Source organism: Arachis ipaensis, chromosome B3, assembly GCF_059453495.1.
Source record: "Arachis ipaensis isolate K30076 ecotype BB chromosome B3, ASM5945349v1, whole genome shotgun sequence".
NCBI classification, from domain to species: domain Eukaryota; kingdom Viridiplantae; phylum Streptophyta; class Magnoliopsida; order Fabales; family Fabaceae; genus Arachis; species Arachis ipaensis.
In genome coordinates, this window is record NC_142438.1 from 2,351,485 (window position 1) to 2,375,380 (window position 23,896).

General features: G+C 34.9%; 3 protein-coding genes across 4 annotated transcripts; 2 read left to right on the top strand and 1 right to left on the bottom strand.

Moving 5' to 3' along the window:
- The first annotated feature begins 774 nt into the window (after positions 1-774).
- Positions 775-4,388, top strand: LOC107629319 (fatty acyl-CoA reductase 3). Its single transcript, XM_016332082.3, has 6 exons — positions 775-898; positions 975-1,078; positions 1,161-1,366; positions 1,444-1,544; positions 1,633-1,825; positions 3,445-4,388. Exons 1-6 carry the CDS (start codon positions 820-822, stop codon positions 4,256-4,258), a joined length of 1,497 nt encoding a protein of 498 aa, XP_016187568.1. The 5' UTR covers positions 775-819; the 3' UTR covers positions 4,259-4,388.
- Positions 4,389-6,889: 2,501 nt separating this feature from the next.
- On the top strand, positions 6,890-9,618 carry LOC107634130 (fatty acyl-CoA reductase 3). 2 transcript variants are annotated; one of them, XM_016337706.3, is made up of 9 exons: positions 6,890-7,027; positions 7,118-7,221; positions 7,475-7,677; positions 7,898-7,998; positions 8,086-8,278; positions 8,365-8,526; positions 8,610-8,691; positions 8,777-9,180; positions 9,266-9,618. In XM_016337706.3, exons 1-9 carry the CDS (start codon positions 6,949-6,951, stop codon positions 9,417-9,419), a joined length of 1,482 nt encoding a protein of 493 aa, XP_016193192.1. In that variant the 5' UTR covers positions 6,890-6,948; the 3' UTR covers positions 9,420-9,618. The 2 variants fall into 2 exon arrangements, with proteins under 2 accessions (XP_016193192.1, XP_088365119.1); XM_088508993.1 differs by having other exon boundaries at positions 9,297-9,618.
- Positions 9,619-21,083: 11,465 nt separating this feature from the next.
- On the bottom strand, positions 21,084-21,830 carry LOC107632389 (uncharacterized). The gene has a single exon (XM_016336073.1). It carries the CDS (start codon positions 21,828-21,830, stop codon positions 21,084-21,086), a length of 747 nt encoding a protein of 248 aa, XP_016191559.1.
- Positions 21,831-23,896: the final 2,066 nt, after the last annotated feature.

Here is a 23,896-nt window from a genome sequence, read left to right on the forward strand (position 1 = left end):
ATATAGTATAGTTTATGATATGAGCGGAATTGAAGTTGGGGTCATAAAAGGGAGTAATCTGTAGAGAGAACACTTAAATGCTGGCAACTATATGATGATGGGAGATAGGTATTGATCTCTGCTGCTTCTGACTTGAGTGTGGTTGGTCAACTTGTACTGTGTGTATGTATGTATGGGGTGCATGGTGCCTTCATCAACCGAGATCTAAGTATCTAACTCTCACCTTCCATAACACCCCTTTAATTTGTCTCATATGTCATATGTCTATCTACAATTCTACCTACATACATTAATTTCAAAATACTAGTAGTATTGGACTAAACTATAACCTTTTCTTTACGTAATAAAAGTATTTTAAAATGGTTTTTGGAAATTAGGAATTTACTCAAATAAATGCATGTTGTGAGCTGTGGGTGAGAGATAGAATACTAGAATATTATAGTAATATGAATTTGAATTGTATGTGTAGTAAAAAATGAAGCATGGTTAACCAAATTGGGTTGGTCTAGTGGTTAGCTCACTAGTCCGCTTAAGTAAATGTCGGGGGTTCGAATCTCACCTTGTGCATGTAGCAACCCATTGGTCAGCGGCAAACCCTTAAATGAAGCTCAGTACCGCGACGGATTAGTTCTTCACCTGCTGGGTTGAGAGATACCGGAAAAAACCAAAAAAAAAAAAAAAATGAAGCATGGTTGCGTAGACTTGATGTCATAATTGCTGATCTCCATTATATATGCAATTGCCAAATGGCCACACAACACATTCACTACACACATTCATCATCTTCTCTTTCCTCGCTCTCTCTCTTCTCTTTCAATAATGGAGTTGGGAAGCATACTCCACTTCCTTCAGGATAAGACCATTCTCATCACTGGAGCCACTGGTTTCCTTGCCAAAAGTACATATATTATTCTCTCTTTCAATGTATCATTCATTCATATTACTAAATGTATTTATCTGTTTGCTTCTGTCAGTTCTGGTGGAGAAGATACTGAGGGTTCAACCAAATGTTAAGAAACTATTTCTTCTTTTAAGAGCTGCTGATGCTAAGTCTGCTACTCATCGCTTGCAAAATGAGGTACTATATATTAATACTCACTTAATTACTCTCTTACACTTGCTTGCTTTTCCAACTAATATATATGCATGTTGTTTTGCAGATCATAGGCAAGGACTTGTTTAGATTGCTAAAAGAAAACTTAGGTCCAAACTTCAATTCCTTCATAGCACAAAAGTTGACACTCGTTCCAGGGGATATTTCTCGCCAGGATTTGGGTTTGGACTCTGATTCTATTCTCAAGCAACAAATTTACGACCAAACACATGTTATTATTAATTTAGCTGCAAATACCAACTTTGATGAAAGGTACATAGTACATACATACATATATTCTCATGCTCTTTTTTTTAATATATAATTAATAAATGAATATTATATTGCAGGTATGATATATCGTTGGGCCTAAATACCTTTGGAGTTAAGCACGTCATAAATTTTTCCAAAAAATGCACTAAACTCAAAGTGCTTGTGCATGTATCAACAGGTTTGTATATATACTTGATTATATATTAGGTACTAATAAGCTAGTTATTAAAATGAGACAAGGAGTGTTGTTGTTACATGATTTTCAGCTTATGTGTGTGGAGAGGGAGAAGGTCTAATAATGGAGAAGCCATATGAGATGGGTGTTTCACTAAATGGAGTTGTTGGATTAGACATCGATGCCGAACACAAACTCATACGTCACAAATTAGCTGACCTTCAACATCAGGGAGCCACAGAGAACGAAATTAAAATTGCCATGAAGGACTTGGGTATTACCAGGTTAGTTTCTCTATCAATTATATATATTATATATAAATTTTCATCTTATATTAGCGAAAATATTTAATAATCAAAAAAATTAAAATTAGTCCAAACTTATCATATTTAATATTTATAAATTATTATAATAATTAATAAATATTAAATAAAATAAATTTTAGTTATTTTTTTTATTTATCTAACATTATTGTTATATTAGATTACCAACACTTAATTAATAAAAAACATGTTAGGCATTGATTGGCACACTACCTTAGACATTGACACGTGTATGTGACTATACGGTACGGTAGATATAGAGTAGGAAACATTGTCATTACTCATTGAGGGGTGAGGACCAGAATTATATATAGTAGCTTTTCCTCTAATAAGAAAGCAACAAGCCAACAACCGAGTCTTTGTTCCTTGTTGATGATTATTATCAAAGTATCATGTCTCCATCTTTCAGCAAATAGAAAAAATGATCAACATAGATATGGGAGGAGACTTCATTCTTTTTGTTTAGATTCCAATATTTATTGCTATTTTGTGGGAAAACGACCTATAGAAAAAAGGAGACCACTTCGATAAGACATTAAAAATATATTTTTTTAAAGATGCTTATATGTGTCATAATATTATTGGACATTTTTATTAAATTGATTAATAATTTATTTTTTAATAAATCAAAATAAAATCAGTTTATTATAGCAAAAATAATAAATCTAATTGTCCACACTATAATTATTAGATTCGATTTGATTCGACTGATTTACACAATTTAAACCGAGTCATGTTTAAATTTTTTTATAAAAAAATAAATATATCGTTGATTTTTTTTTTAAAAAAAAATGATCCAGTAGATTATGTAAATTAGTAGGTTCAACCGGATCTGATAACAATTGATTTTATTATTATTGTTATAAAAAAACAGGTTTTATTTTAGTTTGTTAAAAAATTTAAAAATAACTGATTCATTAATACGTACAATAATAATGCGACACATAAGTGTCTTTGCGTGTCTTTATGGGAGCATCTTCCATAGAAAAAATGAAGAGCCTATGTATTTTGGTCGTGCGTTTTTAATATGTCGAGTTTATTGCTTATTTTTTGAAATATAAACTAAATGACCACATTACATTTTATCAAAATTATATTACTACCGAAGAAAATGAACGATAATTTATGCTCAAATTAAATATACCAGTCAATTTCAAGAAGACAACCCTACCTTATATATATTTTAACTTTGAATATCTAAGAAATTAGTTCTAATAAGATGATGATGATATATATCTTTGTGACTTGTTAGTTAGGGAAAAAAAAAGAAAAGAAAATAAATAATCCTCCCTTATATAAATAGGCGGTGGAGTACATTTAGTGGTGTTAGGAAATTAAATAAAGAAAATGAGGGTTTGGTTTATTGTCCATTAAATCCCGAAATAACTCCCTTACCAAACACGAGAAAAAAGAAAATTTGTTGTACACATATGATGAGAGTGACCAACATGGCCACATTTGATCAGGCTTCATAAATAATTGAGTCACTGCATGGTCCCGTTTTTCTGCTGATATTGAATTGGGCCGAAGCCCAAAAACATATGAATAAAAAAAAAGTGTGTGTGTGTGTGTGTGTGTAGGGCAAAGAAGTATGGATGGCCAAACACATATGTAATGACAAAAGCAATGGGAGAGATGATAGTAGAGGAGGAGAAAGTCAAAGGAGACTTGGGTGTTGATATTGTGATTGTTCGTCCTTCCATTGTTACCAGCACCTTCAAGGACCCTTTCCCCGGTTGGGCCGAGGGTGTTAGAACCATTGACAGTCTTGCTGTTGCTTATGGTAAAGGAAAACTCACTTGCTTCCTTGGAGATCTCAACGCCATTGTTGATGTCATACCAGCAGATATGGTGGTCAATGCAATACTAGTGGCCACGGCAGCTCATGCAACTCATCGTGCTAATGGTAATGGCATATATCATGTTACTTCCTCTGTTAGAAACCCACTTCGAAACTGGAATCTGCAAGACGTGGGGTACAGGTATTTCACGGCCAAACCATGGATCAACAAGGATGGTAAGGCAGTGAAGGTTGGCAAATGCAAAATTCTGAGCAGCATGGACAGCTTCAACAGACACATGTTCCTCCGCTACTTTCTTCTCTTAAAGGGACTGCAGCTGGCCAACACTGCCTTTTGCCACTTCTTCCAGGGAACCTATCTTGATCTCAACAGGAAGATTCAGATCGTCCTGCGCTTGGTTGACCTGTACAAGCCTTACTTGTTCTTCAAGGGAGTTTTTGATGATCTCAACACACACAACTTGAGACAAGCTGTCCTCATAGACACTCATCTCTTTTACTTCGATCCCAAGCTCATCAATTGGGATGATTACTTCCTCAACACTCATCTCCCTGGTGTCGTCAAATATATCTTCAATAATAAGAATTATTAATATATCTTATTTTTATTTCTTAAAGCAAGCTAGCTAAGGCAGTAGGTATTAACTTGTTAGCAAACCGCCAAATATATATGTATCCAATATCATAATTAATATATATAATTATCCTCACCATGCTTTCTTTCTTCCTTTTTTATTAACCAAATGTCCACAACATGATCCTTAAGATTGCAGACTTATTTTACGTTACTTTTTTAATATTTTACAAATGTCAAATAAGAAAATGGTATATATAACATTATTTAACGTTAATTATTCTCCAAAATAGAAAATTTCTAATATAACTGTTTTAAGGGTACCGTGTATCATGCAATAAAGAGGTGGAGAAAATGTTTGGTATCCTACATATATGATTATAGTTGCCATATTCAAACTTGAAATATGTTGATCACTGTTGTGTTAATAATGTTGAGCGCTCTGCTATTTACTGTGCTGCTAAATATGTTAGGCCTGCGTGCCTCTTCCCTGTGATGGCGCTGATACGTATTTTCAAATTTGAATGCAAATGGGACCGATGTGTAAGCTTTTTAGTTATATCTAGGAACTAACATTTACTACCCTATGCTGCTATACATTGAATATGGATGACCAACTCTTCCAAGCTAAGTAACCAACAATTAATTCAATTCAGTCCTCGGATAAACCATTTATGTTTCTTTTTAGTAAATAGGAGACTACTCTAGAGAAAAAAGAACCAGCAATGATATCTATATCCAAACGATGATGATGGTCATTCAGAAACTTGCATTGTTAAGTTGGCTCTGGGCTGTACTGTGGTCCTGCCAACTTTTTTATGGCGGTCTGGTCAGTCAACATAGTAATTAATTAATCGGTTTCGCTACGTTACCGACAGTATATCTGCCAACTTCTGCCAACTCTTCTGTTTCATGAAAGTGTGTTCGTAGATGTGTCTAATAAAAATGTCTTTTTTATAGCTGTGTTTAATAGAAGTGTCTTTATAGATATATTTTCTGGATGTGTCTCTTTATATATGTATTTAAAATATATTAATTATTAGACACATCCACGAACACACTTCCATAAAACACAATTATAAATAAGAGTTGGCAGAAGTTGGCAGATAATATGTTGGTACCCTATACTTTTTCTTAATTAAAGGGTAATAAAACATATATCAAGTTAAAAAGAAGATGCAGATGAACATTCATTTCTTTTAGCCCATAAACTATTATATTACCCTTTTAATATGTAATCCTGCAATTGGTTCATCAACATATGTTAACTGAGAAAACATTTGCACATGGTTGGCGTTGAAATTATTAGAATCTCCATCCCTATGCTGCTATCCCATGCATGCACAAACAAATATGGTTACATACGTATATAAGAAAAAGGCAACTACTCTCATGAAGATGCCAAAAACATCTTCTCATGATGATCCTTGTTTAAAAAGTGTAACTTATTTGTTTAGCAACACTTTGAATAAAGGTAACACTTTTACTTTAAATAAAAATTAAGCCCTACAATCTATCATCCAATGGTTAAAATGAAATATCTTCACATGATGACAATCATAAAATCTTCATTGGAGTAACCACCTAACAAAAATACAGCAACTAATAATGAGTCTTTTGACTTTTCACATCACAGTATATGACTACTTCTTCCTCCGCCCCTAGAACATGGGAGACAGCACATTTTTATTTCAAGAGAAGAATACTCGCTTTTAGGTATATCTACGAATATTTCATATGTGGTGGACCTAAGCTACCGTATATAATTAATATCACCCTAACTACTTAGGTGGGACTTTCTTTGAGCAAACGTCTCATTTTTATTCCTTCTTTTATATAAATGTTTTTATGATATTCTAAAAATGATATTAATAAAATCTTTTTATAAAATGAAAAATTAAGAAAGATAAAGTATATTTTGCACACATTTGATAAGATCTATTTACAATAAGATAGGTATGCCACTGATGCATGGTATATGTAATGTGCACTTTATTTTATTTCGAAATATGTGATTGCTAACCCACGAGAAAGAGGCAAATGACCAACCAGCCTTCAAATTTATTAATTATGTTGGGCGTTGAACGTTGATGCATGCAAATTGGTGAGAGAGAGAGAGAGAGAGGCATTATCATTCTACGATTCAGAGTCAACATTGTATTACTATTTGCACAGAAACCAAACACGTTCACAGTTAATGTTTGCTTACTTGCATGTGGATGCCGCTGCGATATTTCTAACATGGCATGTATGTTAGGCTTGCCTTAATGTGCGAAATTAAACCATCATGCTTTATTTTTAAGTTAAAATTTAAAATGAATATGACCTAAAATGCTAAAAGTAATAATCCTAGATAAATTATACACTAAATGTAAAATATTAGGTGATTAATATAGTATTTTCCAACAAAACAAGCATGATTTATATAATATAATTGCCGCCAATTTTGTTTTATTAAATTTGGGTGGCCACGTAAGAGTGTCAAGTAGGTGAACAGTAGGCTTTTTCATATTCACGTTTCACACTCCTCAGAAGGTTATTAAGTTAGGACCACAAGCAAATTATTACTTTATTAGCTTATTATATAGCGCTCTATCTTCTAATATATAACCCAACACTTATATATATATGTGGCATGGGATACCACATTTCATCATCCACTAACTAAATAAGTTTCTATTCTTGGTTTTTTTTCATCACATCCCAATAATGGAAATAGGAAGCATAACTGAGTTCCTTAAGGATAAGAATGTTTTGGTCATTGGTGCCACGGGCTTCCTTGCAAAAAGTGATTCTCTTTTTCTCTCTCTCTCTCTCTATATCTCAATTATTCTTTGCTTATATTAATTTATATATTATTGTGCATTATTTCACACAGTTTTTATAGAGAAGATACTGCGAGTCCAACCCAATGTGAAGAAACTGTATCTTCTTTTGAGAGCCAAAGATGCTGAATCTGCCACTCGCCGATTGCACAATGAGGTGATTGGTTACAACTTTTATATAACCAAGAGTTTGAAATATGTTATATATTAGCAAGAATAACTTCATGTATATATCTGTTATTCTTGGCCTTTTAAAAACACATATATATAATTGACTAGCTAGTAAGTAGTATATATATTATTCACTAATGTACATATATATGTGGTAAAATAATGTTCACGACCTTTAAGATGATAATGTATAGCTAATATATAATTTGTTTTTCCTTTTTTCCCCGGCGATATCATAGATTTTAGGGAAGGAATTGTTCAGATTATTGAAGGAAAAAGTGGGTGCAAAGTTCAATTCCTTTGTCTCAGAAAAGTTGACTCTTGTTCCTGGAGATATCTCTTATGAAGACTTTAATTTGAAGGACTCCATTCTACGCCAAGAGCTTTACAATGAACTTGATGTTATAGTTAACTTAGCTGCAACAACTAACTTCGACGAAAGGTATATAAAAATATATTATATTATGGATGATGCTAGGAAGACAAAAAAAACAGTCTGAACTTACCTTACTTAGCATTCATTAATTGTCGCAACAATTAATAAATGCTAAATAATGTAAGTTATGACTGATTTTGACTGAATTTCTTTGGTTACCAAACATTTCCGTTATATTATACATCAAGTTGTGTACATAAATAATGTATGATTGTTAATAATGCAGATACGATGTTGCATTGGGTTTAAATACATTTGGAGTGAAGCATGTATTAAGCTTTGCCAAAAACTGCACTAAACTGAAGGTGCTTGTCCATGTATCAACAGGTCAGTTGCAAATTTGGTTAATTATTAATTATGTGATTACCAATTAATTTATGTGAAGAATATAATTAAATAATTGATGATGGATAGCATATGTATGTGGGGAGAGAGGAGGAGTGATAGTAGAGGATCCACACAAAATGGGTGTTTCACTGAATGGAGTGCAAGGACTCAACATTGTTGAGGAAAAGAAGATTGTGGAGAAGAAGCTGAAGCAACTTCAACAGGATGGAGCCACAGAGGAAGAAATCAAAATCTCCATGAAGGACTTGGGCATGGAAAGGTGATTTATCTATATATATCAATCAATCACAATCTAATTAATTCATGTTAATTAAGGAATATACTAACAAACAAATTAAACAACAGAGCAAATGAATATGGATGGCCAAACACATATGTGTTTACAAAAGCAATGGGAGAAATGCTAGTTGAAACTTTAAAAGAAGATATGCCAGTTGTTATTCTACGTCCTACAATCGTTACTAGCACCTACAAAGAACCATTTCCTGGTTGGGTGGAAGGCGTAAGGTAACTAATTCATTTAACAATTTTCTTTCCAAGCTAAGGCAATGAGTTTAACTGTTAATTATATATCTCTGTATGTGTTGCAGAACCATCGATAGTTTAATTGTTGCGTATGGTAAAGGAAAATTAACATGCTTCCTTGCGGACCTTAAGAAGGTGTTTGATGTGGTAAGTAGAGTGAGTAATAATTAAGGTTGATGATGTTGTTAATGTATATTAATGAATGAATGAATTGAAATGCATGGAGGAGCAGATACCAGCAGACATGGTAGTGAATGCAATCCTTGCAGCGATGGTGGGTCATGGGAGCAATAATGAAGCATGTGATGAGATGATATATCATGTAGGGTCGTCGATGGCAAATCCAGTGAAATACCATGATCTGCGTGACTATGGATTCAGATATTTCAGCGCAAAACCATGCTTAGACAAGGAAGGAAATGCCATAAGAGTTGGCAAGGTTACGGTGTTGGAGAGCATGGCTAGCTTCCAGAGATACTTGTTCATTCGCTACTTGGTTCCATTAAAGGGGTTAGAGCTAGTGAACGTAGCATTTTGCCACTACTTTGAGGGAACCTATTTAGATATCAACAGGAAGATCTCTATTGTTAAGCGTTTGGTTCAACTTTACAGGCCCTATTTGTTCTTCAGTGGCATGTAAGTACTAAGTACCCGCATTGTTAATATTTATTTCTTGGTTCTTATAAATAAATATAATTGTTTATTTGATTTGGACACACAGATTTGATGACATGAACAGAGAGAAATTGCAGATGGCAGCCAAGCAAGGTGGAGCAGAGATGGATTTGTATTACTTCGACCCAAAAATCATTGACTGGGAGGACTACTTTATGAATGTCCACTTCCCTGGCATTGTCAAATATGTCTTCAAGTGAAACCAATATAGACTATATAGACTATAGACTCATTTATTGTAGTTTATGCTAAAAACAAGGCCTAGCTAGGATCATCTCACCATGAATGCATTAACTAGGCCTACGGGCTTTATTCCTTAACCATGGGCCTTATGCGTCATGGGACTCTATTTCAATCAATCATATTATTTGAATATTTTATATCAATTTATATAATCAATCTTCACTATCACAAAAACAAACTGCGTGAATTTAATATGCTTAATGCTATGGTGCTGAAATGAAAAATTTTCAGCATATGCTGAAACAACGCAGATACATATTATAAATGACGCGTATTAGTGTTAATGTAATAGGGAGAAAAATGAACTGAATGGAAATAGTAGTTGGCAGGAATAATAAATAATTTATCAAGACACATGAAGTAATTATGTGAGTGATTAATTGAGTAAATTGAGTGATTAATTATTTTTTTAATTTTCAAACGAATTGAGTTGTTTTTTTTTTTTAAGGTTGTGTGTGGGCTTTTTTTTTAAGGAAAGGTTTCTCTAAGAAGACTTTTATATGATTTGAACATAGTCTATGAAACTTTTTTTATTAACTTATATGTAGCTCTCCTCCAAAACAGTCTCTCATGAATATTTGTTTATTATATTTAAAATATTTTTTTAGGTAAAAAAAATTATTTTTTAGTGTTTTTAATTTTATTGTTTAAATTTTGTCAAATACACTAAAAAATAAAAAAATTTATTAAAAATTATTTTTTTAATAACTTAATACTACTTAAATAAATACTATAACTAAGAACGGATTTAGAGAGGTTTCTCCCAAAATTTTAAAAAATTATATATATATTATTTTTTATTATATGATGGATTTATATCTTTTACTAATATTTTTTACTTAATTAATTTAATATTATACCTCAAATTTTTTTACTTTTTAATTAGATTTTATATAATAATTTTTATATCTATTTTTTAATTTTTTTTATATTAACATATTTAACATTTATATTATTATATAGAATATTAATAATGACTTACGTAGTTATGTTTTGATGATAATCACATTGTATACTTTAGATAATTTTTTCTTATAAAAATACTCATTTTTTTTAAATTACGTTGTTAAAAGAAAAAATATCTTGTATTCTATAAGGATACTATGTCTTTCAAATAATTAATAATTTATTATTTATTTTCAAATTTTTTAAAATTTTTAAAAGAATTAATTTTAATTGATAAGATACATGATAATTTTTTAACTAAATATCCTATAATTATTGGTATTTTATAATTTTATAATATACTATTGGAATTATTATATTTTATATTGTTGATGTGAAAAAAAATTTTATACTATTGATGTGAAAAAGAATTTTAGATAACGAATATTAAAATTAATTATTAATAAAAAATTAGACTTTTTCATATAAAAATCATAATTAAAAATCTTATTATTTGATTTTTTATCTACAAATACCTTAATCTTTTTAGTTAGAAATTTTTGTCAACCTACAACACTTTTTTTTATAAAAATTATTTAATTTTATAAATCTTTTGTATTATGGATAATCTATATTGTTAGAACAAAATAGACTATAATTTTAAAAAAATTATATTTCCATAATATTATTACGAATAAAAATACTAGTTAATCACCCAACTCACTCAATAAATCACTCACATAATTACCTTATATGTTTCCGATAAATTCTTATCAACTACTGCTTCTACCGAGTTCATCTCTTACTCTATCACATCCACACTAACACACATCGATCGTTTGTAAATTGTAATATATGTCTGCGTCATTTCAACTTTCAGCACCATAACATTGGCCTTCAATTAAAACCACATGTTCTAGTAAAAACTAATAACGATAATGAAATCTATGCGCGCAAGTTTTAATTCCACCAATCTGTATATCATGGCTTATATATTATTTTAGTGGCAAATGCCTTTTCACTTTTCACACAGCTTCATCTATGCATAAACTCATACAAGTGCTCCTTTTATTTCACACATTCAACTCAAGCCTTACTATTTGCAAATTTGGAGCCTTTATTAGCTTCTTTCCCCTTACCTCTATGCATCTAGCTAGTAGAGTTCGATTAGGATGCATAGGTACATATTAATATTTAATCATCATATTGCAGTACAGATAATTCCATTATTAACTAATTCCTCATGTGAGATATATATACACAAGTAGATGTTTAACTAAGTCACCCACCAATATAATATTCCAAAACAATAATTTAATAAAAAAAAAACCTCATCAATGCAACATTGCAACTTATACTTTTTCTACATATATAATATAATTCAGAAAAGGATAGGTTTTCGATTTTTCTTTCTCGCCTTTGAACATCAAAAGTCTCACGCCTCTTTGACCATAAAAAAAAAGGGAGCGGTGACATAGTAGAAACAGATCAGAGGCCTAATTGGTATTTATTTCTAACAACACAATTACATAGTAGACGTGCCTAATTTAATTGGTAATTAATTTAAAATACTACAAGTGGGTTACTAATTGAAACGATTCAATCAAAGAGTAGTCTACTAAGAACTCTCTTTTTTTTTTTTTTTTTTTTTACTTTTTCAACAAATGGCAATAGGACATTATTTGTTAACAACATTCTTAACAAATCTAGCTATGAGCATATATGATACATATATTTAACACTGAGAAATGCTAGGGGACCAACAATTTTTGGTATTTGTAGCCATCAAATAACTATCAATAATAATTTTAATGGTGTGAAATTGGTATAAATTTTTATCTAATAACTCACTTTTTCTTACTGATTATATGCTGGGCAGAATTTAAAAAAATTGTTAGTCTCCTAGACTTTTCCTTTGACATTTGCTACACAGATAATCATCATTTAGGTCATTTTTGTTGCAGAATTTGAAACTGAAAAATAAAGAACCATATCTAAGTTCAATGTGGGTACGTCATACATGATAGGTGCCAATGTCGACATAGGACACGTGGTTTGAAGTTGTGGGTTCCCCGTATTATTATTCTTCTATGAAAAATAGGGATAGTTGAAAAACACAATTTTTTGTTGTAATTCTATTAAATAATGTGAAAATTTAGATCCAGTCCACTTCACGTGAAATTGATACCTGATATTATTAGATGATTTAATTGATTTAACTAAATTTTTATCTAACGACTCACAGATATCAACTTCACGTGAAGTCGACTTCACTGAGTTTTCATCATTAAATAATAATAAACTTTTTAGAACATTCAAGAAGAGAAAGACACATGGACAATATCAAGATATAGATATGGACAAAAACCATAGGGTTGTAAGTGTTGCCGATGAATCGTCGTATGTACGACTTAGCCACTAAGATAACAGCCGAAGTTGAATTATGGTTATGTAAAACGTGAAAAGCATGTGTGTAAATAATAATAATAATAAAAAGAACAACAGTATTTGTTTTTCCACAAAATAGAATGTTGTGTTTGTGATTGTGTGACATGCTAGAGAATAGTAGAGTTGACTATCGAGAGAGCCGTCATCAGTCATGCATGCCAAGATAGGCAGCCATCTATCTCTTAATTATCTCTATCATGTTGACATTCATGTCTATTATATCTATCTATAATTTTGACCTCCCCAACAAAAATTCTATATAATTATCATCATGTATTCACGTTTTGATTTTAAAATCTTGAATGTCCTTATTTCCCTATCAACAATCTTTGGTTATAGATGTAAACAATATATATACTCTCGATATAGAAAATATGAATTCAAATCTGTAAAAAGAAAAACAAATAAAATAAAATGAGAGACTAAATGTTGGATTTTCATTTCCAATAAGAAGGTACCAATCATTTTTATCCTAATATGATCTTATATATATTTTTTAAATAAAAAAAATAAGAATCACATATTTTATGAAAAGTTTTATTTCAATATTTATTACATACTATGCAATATTATACAACAAAATCAGAAAACTAATTATTGTATATCAAAAATATTTTTGTATATATATAGATCAACTTTAATTTTGAGGTATAGCTCGTTTTGTACAGTAAATTTTTTGTCTCCAAATATAATTCAGATACTTCGAAAAATGTAGTAGACAAAATTGAAGTGAGAGGTGGGGTAAAATCGGAGGTGATGAGAGATGAGGGTTGTGAAGTGTTGACAATAAATGATAGATTTGAAATATTAAATTTTGAATAAGGGCATTTGAAAAAAAGAATTCAAAATTTCAGTTTCTATATTTAAAAATGAAAAGTCTAGGAGTCAGCAACTTTATTAAATTTGGCTAGCATTCCTCATTTAAAAATTTTAATCTCATTTGTTTTCGCTTTTTGGAGGCACAAAAGAAATTAAATTTTATGTCTTATGTTCTTGCCTGGTTGAATCTGAGCTATAATCTGTGCTTTGTCGGAAGCCGAGCAGTTGTCCAGCCGATAGCCAGTATACCTCGGCCAGCTAATGTAGCGAAAAGAGGAGGAGCACCTGCAAAAATTACTCCGACGCTCAAGTTAGTTAAGGAATATATGAGGAGTTATTATCTTCGAGAAGAGAATCTACCTTTTCAATTTCTGATAGCTCCATTTTATAGCTAGGAGATGAGGATATCCGTTTTCTAGCATTAAGGAGGAATTAATCCCTTTTTGGTGCGTTACTCAGAAAGATCGGTTACGATCATAACTCGGTAAAATCAGTTACAGGAGTGATATCCGAGCTATAACTTTTCGAATGATGTATAACGGCCATATCACAGCCCCCAAGCTTAGCCTGGCTTTAAATGAGGCGGGTTGAGCTTTTTAATCCGAGTTATAGCTCGGTGTAAGAAGTCCCCAGATCAACGCGTCTCAGGCGTTATAAAATGAGAGTGTTGGCTCTTCATTTTTTGTTTTCCTTGAAATTGGAAAAGGCACAATAAGTGCTCATTAAAATTGGTCTTAACCTGAAAAGATGGTGGAATTTCCAAAGCTGCCTGGTAACCGTTGTTGTAGGTTTTAATGAAGGGGTAGTATTTTTTATGGAACTCAAGGGTTTATTAAATGCATTCTTTGGATTTTATTTCAAGTTACACTCATCAAAGGAAAATTTTAGGTTTTTAACTGTTGCTTGTTCCGAAATTCTGAAGAGAATGACCAAGAGAGGTTAGTAAGAACTCTTTCACTCTATAGTTTCTTTCTGGTTTTTTATTCTTGGTCAAAAACGAAAGATGGCAGAGAAGAAAGCAAAGGCTTTGCCTAAAATTGATGATGATGATTCGTATGATTGGGTAGATGGGGATGTTAAGATAAGGGCTTCTCTGTTTACAGATAAGGAGAGTGTTAGTGAGGTGAATGTAGCGAAGATAACTAGTCCAGGTTTTAGAATTGAATTACTGCCATGCAACCGTACGGATCGCGTTTTTCACAGAAAGAAGGATTTTGAACATTTTTATATGTACAGTTGTGTATTGGAAGAACTTTTTGTGAAACTACCTTTTACTTCCTTCGAATGTGACATACTGAAACAGATGAACTGTGCCCCTTCTCAAGTCCATCCAAACGGATGGGCATTTTTGAAATGTTTTCAATTTTTGATGCAATATCTTGAAATCGAGCCAGAAATAGAACTGTTTTTTACTCTGTTTCAAGCTAAAGGGGTCTGGAAGGGTGTTTGGGTTAATCTGAATAGCACCCCTGGGTTTTCTGTTTTCAAGTTGTACAAGTCCTCTTTCAAGGATTTCAAAGAAATGTTTCTTAAAGTAAAGTTTGTTGACGAAGATTTTCCTTTTTACCTTGATGAACATTTGGGCGAGAAGTTCCCTCTATACTGGTGCTGTCATCCGTAGCATATACTTGGTCCCGATCTTATAGCGCCTCGAAATGAGTGCATAGTTAGCTTTCTTATGGAAATGGTTGACAAGGGTGGTTTATTGTCTGTGTCGGAACTACTTCCGTGGGAAGAGAATAGGGCAGCGGTTATAAATTATCTGGGTGAGAGTTTATGAACTGGTTTGTTTGATATTTGAAGAAAAATTTTCAACTCTGACGTTTTTTCTCTATTTTTTGTAGTCGGGAAGTATCCTGGTGTTTCGGCTTCAAGCTTAAGGGCTCGTTTCAAAGCAAAGAACTTCGAGGGGTCTTCGTCCAATCCTGAGAAAATGGAAGGTGGGGCCGAGGTCAATCAACCAGAGCTGAAGAAGAAAGGATTTGTTTTTAAGAAAAGGAAATCTGATGTAATTAATATTGACAATGATGAAACTGCCAAGGGGATTCATCTGAACGATTTGTCGAACTTTACCCTAAAGCAAGAGAGGCTACACATGTTTGAAGAAGAGGTGGATGGATCCTCAGTCTGGGATAGGAATTTTCTTTTTAGTGTTGTGGTTGACGAGGTTGTTCAGGCTTCTTCAGATCTGGGTCGTATTGAGGGGGTTGGAGACGTCGGTATTGATCAATTCATCCAGGTCAGTGTTAATCTTTGTGTTTGCATTACATGTGCAATCTGTGGTACTGATGGCGATTTTATGCTTTCTGCCTAGGTTGTTGGGCTTCGATTGGCGAGCGTAGGCCATGCTCAAGAGAAAAAGCATAAGAAAATGTTGCAAACTGCTGCGGAGAGTACTACGATCAAGGAACAATTGGAAACAAAGGAAAAGTCCCTAATTGAACTTAGGAAAGAAATTGCTGCAGTTAAGGAGGAACTAAGGTTAGAGAAAGAGAGCCATGAGAAAGATGCTGAAAAGCTGAGTAAAAAGGAAAAAGATTTAAACAATATGAGTGAGCAGGTTGTTGGGGTGACATTAAAGCTGAAAAAAATGGAATCTAGCCGAGAAGGTGAGATCCTAGATGCATTTGCTGAGGGTTTCGAACGTGCTGTAACCCAAGCAAAATTCTTGGTACCGGACGGGGATTTTACTGCTATGGATCCGAGTAAGGTTGTTCGTGAGGGTTATTTGGTGGATGATGAAGAAGTTGCCGAAGAAGATGGGGACAATTTGGCTGATTAAAGAATCTGTTTATTTTGCCGTTGACTTGTGTTTACTTGGCCTTTGAGAGGCTTATTTTTTATGTATCAGTGTTTTGAAAAAACTGATGTTTAGCAGATATATTTTGATTGTAGAACCATTTTTCGACTGTATTAATGTCTGTCAAATTAGGTGTGGTATGTTCCTAATTTTTGTTTGTTCCTCTCTAAAAAAAAGGATCTTTTTTTCCAATCTTAGCTGACTGATGTTGTGCGCATTCGAAATATAATGCAACTAGTTGTCTGAAGCGATTTTTGCTTTCACAAATTGATAGTGATGTTACAGCCATTAACATCAGGCTTTGCGATCTTTGTTTTGTATTTTAGAGAGAAGTGCAATGAGAAAGGATTAAAGTAACATAATTATTACCAGAATGTATTACCTGAATAAATTTAGATCAGGTAAGCTAGTCTCATTAAAACCTCCACGAGCAAAACCTTATTTAGAAAAAATCTCGTGGTAGGAAAAAGAGTACTAGTGTTCTTGTATGTTCAACTATAATACTGTTTTAAGGAGCTAACATTCCAAGTGTTGGGTAACCTTGTGCCATCCAGTCTTTCCAATTGATAAGCTCCCCTTCAAAGGACTTCATGTATTCTGTAAGGGCCGTCCCAAGTTGCTGCAAGCTTTCCATGGGAGGAAGGTTTTCGGACATTTTCAGTCTTTCGAAGGACCAGGTCGCCTACGACAAAGTTCCTCGGTTTTACCCTTTTGTTATGGCGCCGACTTAGACGTTGTTGTAACGCCTGATGACGAATTGCCGCTGTGCTTCGTATTTCTTCGACGAGGTCAAGCTCGGTTTGACGAGCTTATGTGTGGTCGTCAGCCTCCACCCGCAGGGAACCATGCGAGACTTCAATTGGTATCATGGCCTCCGAGCCATATACCAAACGGAATGGTGTTTCTTTGGTCGTGGAGTGTACTGTAGTATTATATCACCACAATATTTTGGGGATGAGTTCAGCCCGTAAGCCTTTGGCGTCATCCACCTTCTTCCTTAAAGCCTGTAAGAGGACCTTATTTGCTGCCTCCGCCAACCCATTTGATTGTGGATGCTCGACGGATGAAAAGTGTTGCTTTATTTTTAGATTCTGCAAAAAATCTTTGAAATTATGGTCGGTAAACTGACGATCATTGTCAGTAGTAATATGACGAGGTAGACCGAATCTACAAATTATATTTTTCCATACAAAAGAAATCATCTGACTTGAAGTAATTTTGGCTAAGAGTTGAGCTTCAATCCATTTAGAAAAATAGTCAATTGCAACAACTAAATATTTGACCTGTCTTAGCGCAGTGGGAAACGGTCCGAGGATATCGATTCCCCACTGGTTAAATGGCCAGCTTACGATTGAGTGATGTAGGTTCTCGGCTGGTACGTTAATGATTCAAGCATGCTTCTGGCAGCTATCAAAAGTTTGGACCTTGTTTCGGCTGTCGTCCCAGATGGTGGGCCAATAAAAGCCAGCTCGGAGAACCTTCTGTGCGAGGCTTCTTGCTCCCGAATGTATCCCGCATATGCCCTCGTGAGCTTCATCTATAACAAGGTCGGCTTCCGATCTGTCTAAACATTTTAGTAAAGGTCGAGAGTAACCTCGCCTATATAAAGTATTATTTAACAGTGTATAGAAAGATGCTTATCTTTTAAACTTTTTCTGATCTTGGATTCCATCTGGAACGATCCCATTTCTAAGAAATTGTATAAATGGTTGTTGCCAACTATTTTTGTTAGAAATAGTAAAAGTACCGATTATATTTATACTCGGCTCTGTGAGAGTGGATTGTAAAAGCGTGGCCGTGTGTGATTGGGTAGTAGCCAGTTTACAAAGTAAATCTGCTCTGTGATTCTGATCTCTAGCTATATGAATTATTTCACATTTTGAAAAATTGTCCCTAAGTTGGGTGACAATATTTAGATATTTTAATAAAATAGGATCTTTCGTTTGAAAACTTTGATTTACTTGTTGAACCACTAGTAAGGAATCGCAGTAAACCTTTAATTCAGAAACATGCAATTCAATGGCTAACCTGAGTTCAGCAATCAGAGCTTCGTATTCGGCCTGATTATTGCTGGCTTTAAAGGAAAATCAGAGAGAGTGCTCTATGACAAGTCCTTCTGGATTTTCCAAAAGAATTCCTGCTCCTGATCCTTGAAGATTGGACGCCCCATCGACGAATAGCACCCACTGTGTGTTTTGTGCGTTTGGGCCTGGTCCAGTAAATTCGGCCACAAAATCAGCCAAGTATTGGGATTTAACAGATCCCCGAGGTTGATATTGAATATCAAATTCGGAAAGCTCAATGGACCACTTAATCAACCTCCCTGCTAGCTCGGGTTTGGCGAGTATTTGGCGTAATGGTTGTGTTGTTTTGACATTGATTGTATGGCTTTGGAAGTAAGGACGAAGCCGTCTTGCGGAGAAGACCAAGGCGTAGGCGAGCTTCTCTAACCTCGGATATTGAAGCTCGGCGTTCTGCAAGGACTTGCTGACAAAATAAACTGGCTATTGACCAGGGGCGGAGCTAGAAATTTTTTTGAGAGGGGCCAACATGAAAAATATAAGTTAAGAAGAAAAGAAAATTAAAAATTAAAAAAAAAACTAAATTAAAAAATTGAAACTCATACATACATATTATTTATTTGGGGGGGGGGGGGAGGGGCATTGCCCCCCTTCTCTATAACGTGGCTCCGCCACTGCTGTTGACCCCTTTCATCCTCTGCAACAAGAATAGAACTAATTGCTGTATCAGTAATTGACAAATACAAGTATAACATTTCGCCGACTTTAGGCTTTTGCAGAATAGGAGGTTTAGAGAGAAATTGCTTTAAACTTTTAAATGCAGCTTCGCATTTCTCATCCCACTGAAAAGTTGTATTCTTCCGTAAGCACCGAAAAAAGTTGACCGACTTTGCTGCTAGACATGGTAAGAATCTGGACAGAGCAGCTAAACTCCCTGTTAATCTCTGAACCTCTTTTATTGTTGTGGGACTTTTCATATCAAGGACTGCTTGGCATTTTTCTAGATTTTCCTCGATTCCTCTACTGGTGAGGATGAATCCAAGAAATTTTCCTACACGGACGCCAGCACACTTCTCAGGATTGAGCCTCATTTTGTATGCTCAGATTTGGCCGAAAATTTCAGTAAGGTCGGCAATGTGAGATTGGCATATCTTTGTCTTAGCGACCATATCATCCACGTATACTTCGATATTTCGACCTATCTATTGTTTAAATACTTTGTTCATCAACCGCTGATACGTTGCCCCTGTATTCTTTAAACCAAAAGGCATTACGTTGTAACAATAATTACCATACTCGGTTATAAAGGCTGTTTTCTTTTGGTCTGATGGATGCATGAGGATCTGGTTATAACCAGAATATGCATCCATGAAACTCAAGGTACCATAACCACAAGAATTATCTACTAAAGTATCAGTGCATGGTAAAGGGTAGGCGTCTTTAGGACAAGCCTTATTTAAGTCTGTAAAGTCGACGCACATGCGCCACTTACCATTACTTTTTCTTACCATTACAACATTGGCTAACCACGTTGTAAACCTGATCTCACGGATGAACTGGGCGTCAATAAGCTTTTTGGCTTCGGCCATGGATGCGAGCCTTTTCTCGGTTCCGAGATTCTATTTTTTCTGAGATACTGGTCGGGCTGCCGGGTTTATCGCAAGTTTGTGTGTGATCACAGATGGGTCTATGCCTGGCATATCTACAGGGGTCCATGCGAAGAGATCGGCATTCTGTTTTAAAAAGTGGACGAGCTTATCCCTTTCCTCGCCGTTTGTGGATGTTCCAATAAAGGTGAATTTCATTGGATCGTCGGTCAATGAAACCTTTGTTACATCTTCATTTGGCATAGGACGATCTTCAAAATCAGCTCTGGGATCTAGCTCGGCTAAGGTCGGCTGGTCAGCATGTATGGAGTTGATTCGTCGTTCAGCCACTCTCTTTATAGGTTTTAGGCTCACGTTATAGCAGTGCCGAGCTTCTTGAAGGTCGCCGTGAACCGTGGCTATTACTTTATCCTATACTGGAAACTTGACACAGAGATGGATTGTGGATACAATTGCAGCAAATTTATTCAAAAAGGGCCTACCCAAAATAAGATTATAAGGGCTAAAGCAGTCAACAACAAGGTATTGAATATCTTATGTTTTGGAGAGCGGTTGCTCGCCCAGTGTGGTTTGCAGCCATACCGAACCCATGACAGGTACCCGTTCTCCTGAAAAGCCTACGAGATCTCCAATAGATGGCTGCAAAATGTTAGTACTTAGTTTCATTTTTTCAAATGTAGTAAAGAATAAAACATCAGCGCTACTCCCTGGGTCTAGGAGGACCTTTCGAACAATTAGATCACCCAGCTGGATAGAGATGACTACAGGATCATTTAGGTTTGCATCTTTACAAATAAAGTCGGTTGAACGGAAGGTCATCTCTAGGAGGTCTTGACCTTGTTGGGGACTGCTGGTGGTATCTGCAAGCGCCAACATTGCTCTGTAAGTACGCTTCCTGGCCGAACTTGTGCTTCCACCCCCAACATATCCTCCAAAGATGCAATTGATTATACCCCTGGGCTGAGCATGTGCTTTTTCTTTGTCTTTTGTTGATGATGACTGGCCTACAGGAGGTTGTTCGGTGGTCGGCACTGTCCTTTTCTATATATGACCTGAAATAAATTTGTCAAGGTGGCCCTGTCTTGCTAGACGTTCCAAGAGATCCTTTGCGATCACACATTCATCAGTCGTGTGACCGTATTTCTGATGAAACATGCAATACTTGGATTTGTCAATGTTCTTCGGCTCAGGATAACTACCAGCTTTGCGGGGTGTCTTAATTAGCTTAGAATTCAATATTTCTTTGATGATGTCGTCCCGCTTTGTATTGAACTGGGTATATGACTCGTAACGGGGCATTGGTCGGAAATTCTTTTTGCTCTCCCGAGGTTTATCGTCATCCTTCGCAATTGCCGACTTCTCTGCCTTTCGGGCCTGACGGAGTTCTTCAATATCTATCTGTCCTTTGGCCTTTTCCCTAAACTCGGCCAGAGTCTTGGGTTTGGCTACTGCAATGGCCTCTTGAAACTTACCCGGGCGGAGGCCACTTTTGATGGCATGCAAGTGGACTTCTGGGTGGAGATCAGGAATTCTCATAGCAACTTTAGTAAAACGAGTAATGTAGTCCTTTAGGCTTTCTTGTTGACCTTGCTTAATAGTAGTCAGATAATCGGAATCATGTAAGTATATAGCCGATGCTGCAAAATGATCTTCAAATTGTTTTGCCAGCTCCTGGAATCGTGAGATAGAATCTGCAGGCAAAGAGCAAAACCAGTCAAGTGCAGGACCATCTAAAAAAGAGGAAAAACAACGACATAAAATCGGATCAGATGCACCGTTAACGATCATAATAGATCAAAATTTCTTTATGTGTTGTTTAGGATCCCCTAGTCCGTCGTAGGGGTTAAAGTTGTCGGCAGCGTGAACTGTCTGGGCAATTGAAAATTCATGATCTCCGGCGTAAATGATCCAGCAGAGTTATCAGGCTCTTGATCTTCGTCTTCTGGCTGAGCTTCCTCGTTTTGAGGATTAGCGTCATCATCCTGGGGCGTCTCCGAGATATGAGTTGGCTCGGATTGGCGTTCATCATTTCCATGTCGCTCCTGGCAATCATCATTGTGTTCAAGACGAGCATTAATTAATTGCTGAATTTGTTGCTGCATTCTCTGATTCTCCTCCGCCATATGCTGGTTTGCTGTAGCCATGCGTTGATTTGTCTGCTGGATCTCAGTTACCATCTGGAGGAGTTCGGACGGAGTGGGAGGAGGTGCATCAGCCATTAGCAGATGTTGGGGATTTTGAGGCCTAGAAAGGGAAGTTCGGCCCCACGGTGGGCGCCAAATGTTCTTGCTTGGTTGAATCCGAGCTATAACCTGTGCTTTGTCGGAAGCCGAGCAGTTGTCCAGCCGATAGCCAGTATACCTCGGCCAGCTAATGTAGTGAAAAGAGGGGGCACCTGCAAAAAGTACTCCGACGCTCAAGTTAGTTAAGGAATATATGAGGAGTTATTATCTTCGAGAAGAGAATCTACCTTTTCAATTTCTGATAGCTCCATTTTATAGCTAGGAGACGAGGATATCCGTTTTCTAGCATTAAGGAGGAATTAATCCCTTTTTGGTGCGTTACTCAGAAAGATCGGTTACGATCATAACTCGATAAAATCAGTTACAGGAGTGATATCCAAGCTATAATTTTTCGAATGATGTATAACAACCATATGATCTTATAACTAAAATTTTAATTCTAAACTCTAACTACCGAATATATTACTAAATTTGAATCCTAATATTATGTACCAAACATAGGCTTATAGTTTGAGAAAAATAGTCGAGTAGTGAGGTATAATTGGAATATTTAATGCATAGTTATGGATATATATGTAGCAATTATTTATTTAAAAAATGGCGAATTATAGGCGTATAAATAAAAAAGAAAAATAATTTGGAGGTATTAGGCGCATGTGTTATTAAGGGTTTAGTGATCCTAAAACATATCGATGGGCATTGCGCGTGTGGGGTGTGTGTGTTAGCTGGTCCATATATATGATCACAATTCACAACCATCTTATCTGGCTATTACAAATTGAAGGCCAATAAGGCATCACTATCTGCATTCTCCATGCAATTCAATCATATCAATTATTGAAATGTCATTTTACAAAACGTGCGTGCTACTTACGTATTCTTTCCCCAGGTCGGCACAACACTCATCACTCACTAGCTACTTCTTCATAACCCACTCCAAACACCGATCAAGCTAGTTGGTGTTGACAATTTCTATACATTTTTTTAAAGAAAATCTGGTTTTGGTGGTTTTCAAATCTGGTTTTTGTGGTTTTCAACAGTCTTGTATTATTGTAAATTAAAGTAGTCTCTAAATAAATAATGTGTGAACGAGAAATATTAAGCAAGGTAGCCGTGCTAATCATGGAACCAAACAAAAACAGGTCACATGTCATCACTAAAAGTAATATGGATCAAGGGAACGCACATCGTTTATGTCGACGGATTATTAATACTATTACCAGCTCCTCATTTAATTGAAATTCATCCGGCCACTATATAACACATGCTATAATTAAAACATATGCACACACGACAACGACATTCACCGCCGCAATAATAGTACCACTGCTCACCCTTGTCTTACTTGTCGACCTTTCTTTTCTCATCCAAACTTTCATTTCCACAAATTTATCTCTCTTTTGCTCCACTATACATTACACATACATTTTAGAGTTAATAGACTTATATTATCGTCATTCGCATATATATAATCATTTCTATTTATTTTTTTCATTGAACTCACTCTAAATAAAAAAAAAAGAAAAGTATAGGATAATAACATATTATCTGTCAATAATAATTAATTATTATATTTTAAATACATATATAAAAAGATATATCTAACAAATA

Excerpts from the sequence above, each read along its gene's own strand:
- LOC107632389 (XM_016336073.1), bottom strand. The coding sequence starts at position 21,830 with ATGATCGTTAACGGTGCATCTGATCCGATTTTATGTCGTTGTTTTTCC.
- LOC107629319 (XM_016332082.3), top strand. The coding sequence starts at position 820 with ATGGAGTTGGGAAGCATACTCCACTTCCTTCAGGATAAGACCATTCTC. Across the intron at positions 899-974 it reads CACTGGTTTCCTTGCCAAAA|TTCTGGTGGAGAAGATACTG; the intron begins GTACATATATTA and ends TGCTTCTGTCAG. Across the intron at positions 1,367-1,443 it reads AATACCAACTTTGATGAAAG|GTATGATATATCGTTGGGCC; the intron begins GTACATAGTACA and ends ATTATATTGCAG.
- LOC107634130 (XM_016337706.3), top strand. The coding sequence starts at position 6,949 with ATGGAAATAGGAAGCATAACTGAGTTCCTTAAGGATAAGAATGTTTTG. Across the intron at positions 7,222-7,474 it reads CTCGCCGATTGCACAATGAG|ATTTTAGGGAAGGAATTGTT; the intron begins GTGATTGGTTAC and ends GCGATATCATAG. Across the intron at positions 9,181-9,265 it reads TATTTGTTCTTCAGTGGCAT|ATTTGATGACATGAACAGAG; the intron begins GTAAGTACTAAG and ends TTGGACACACAG.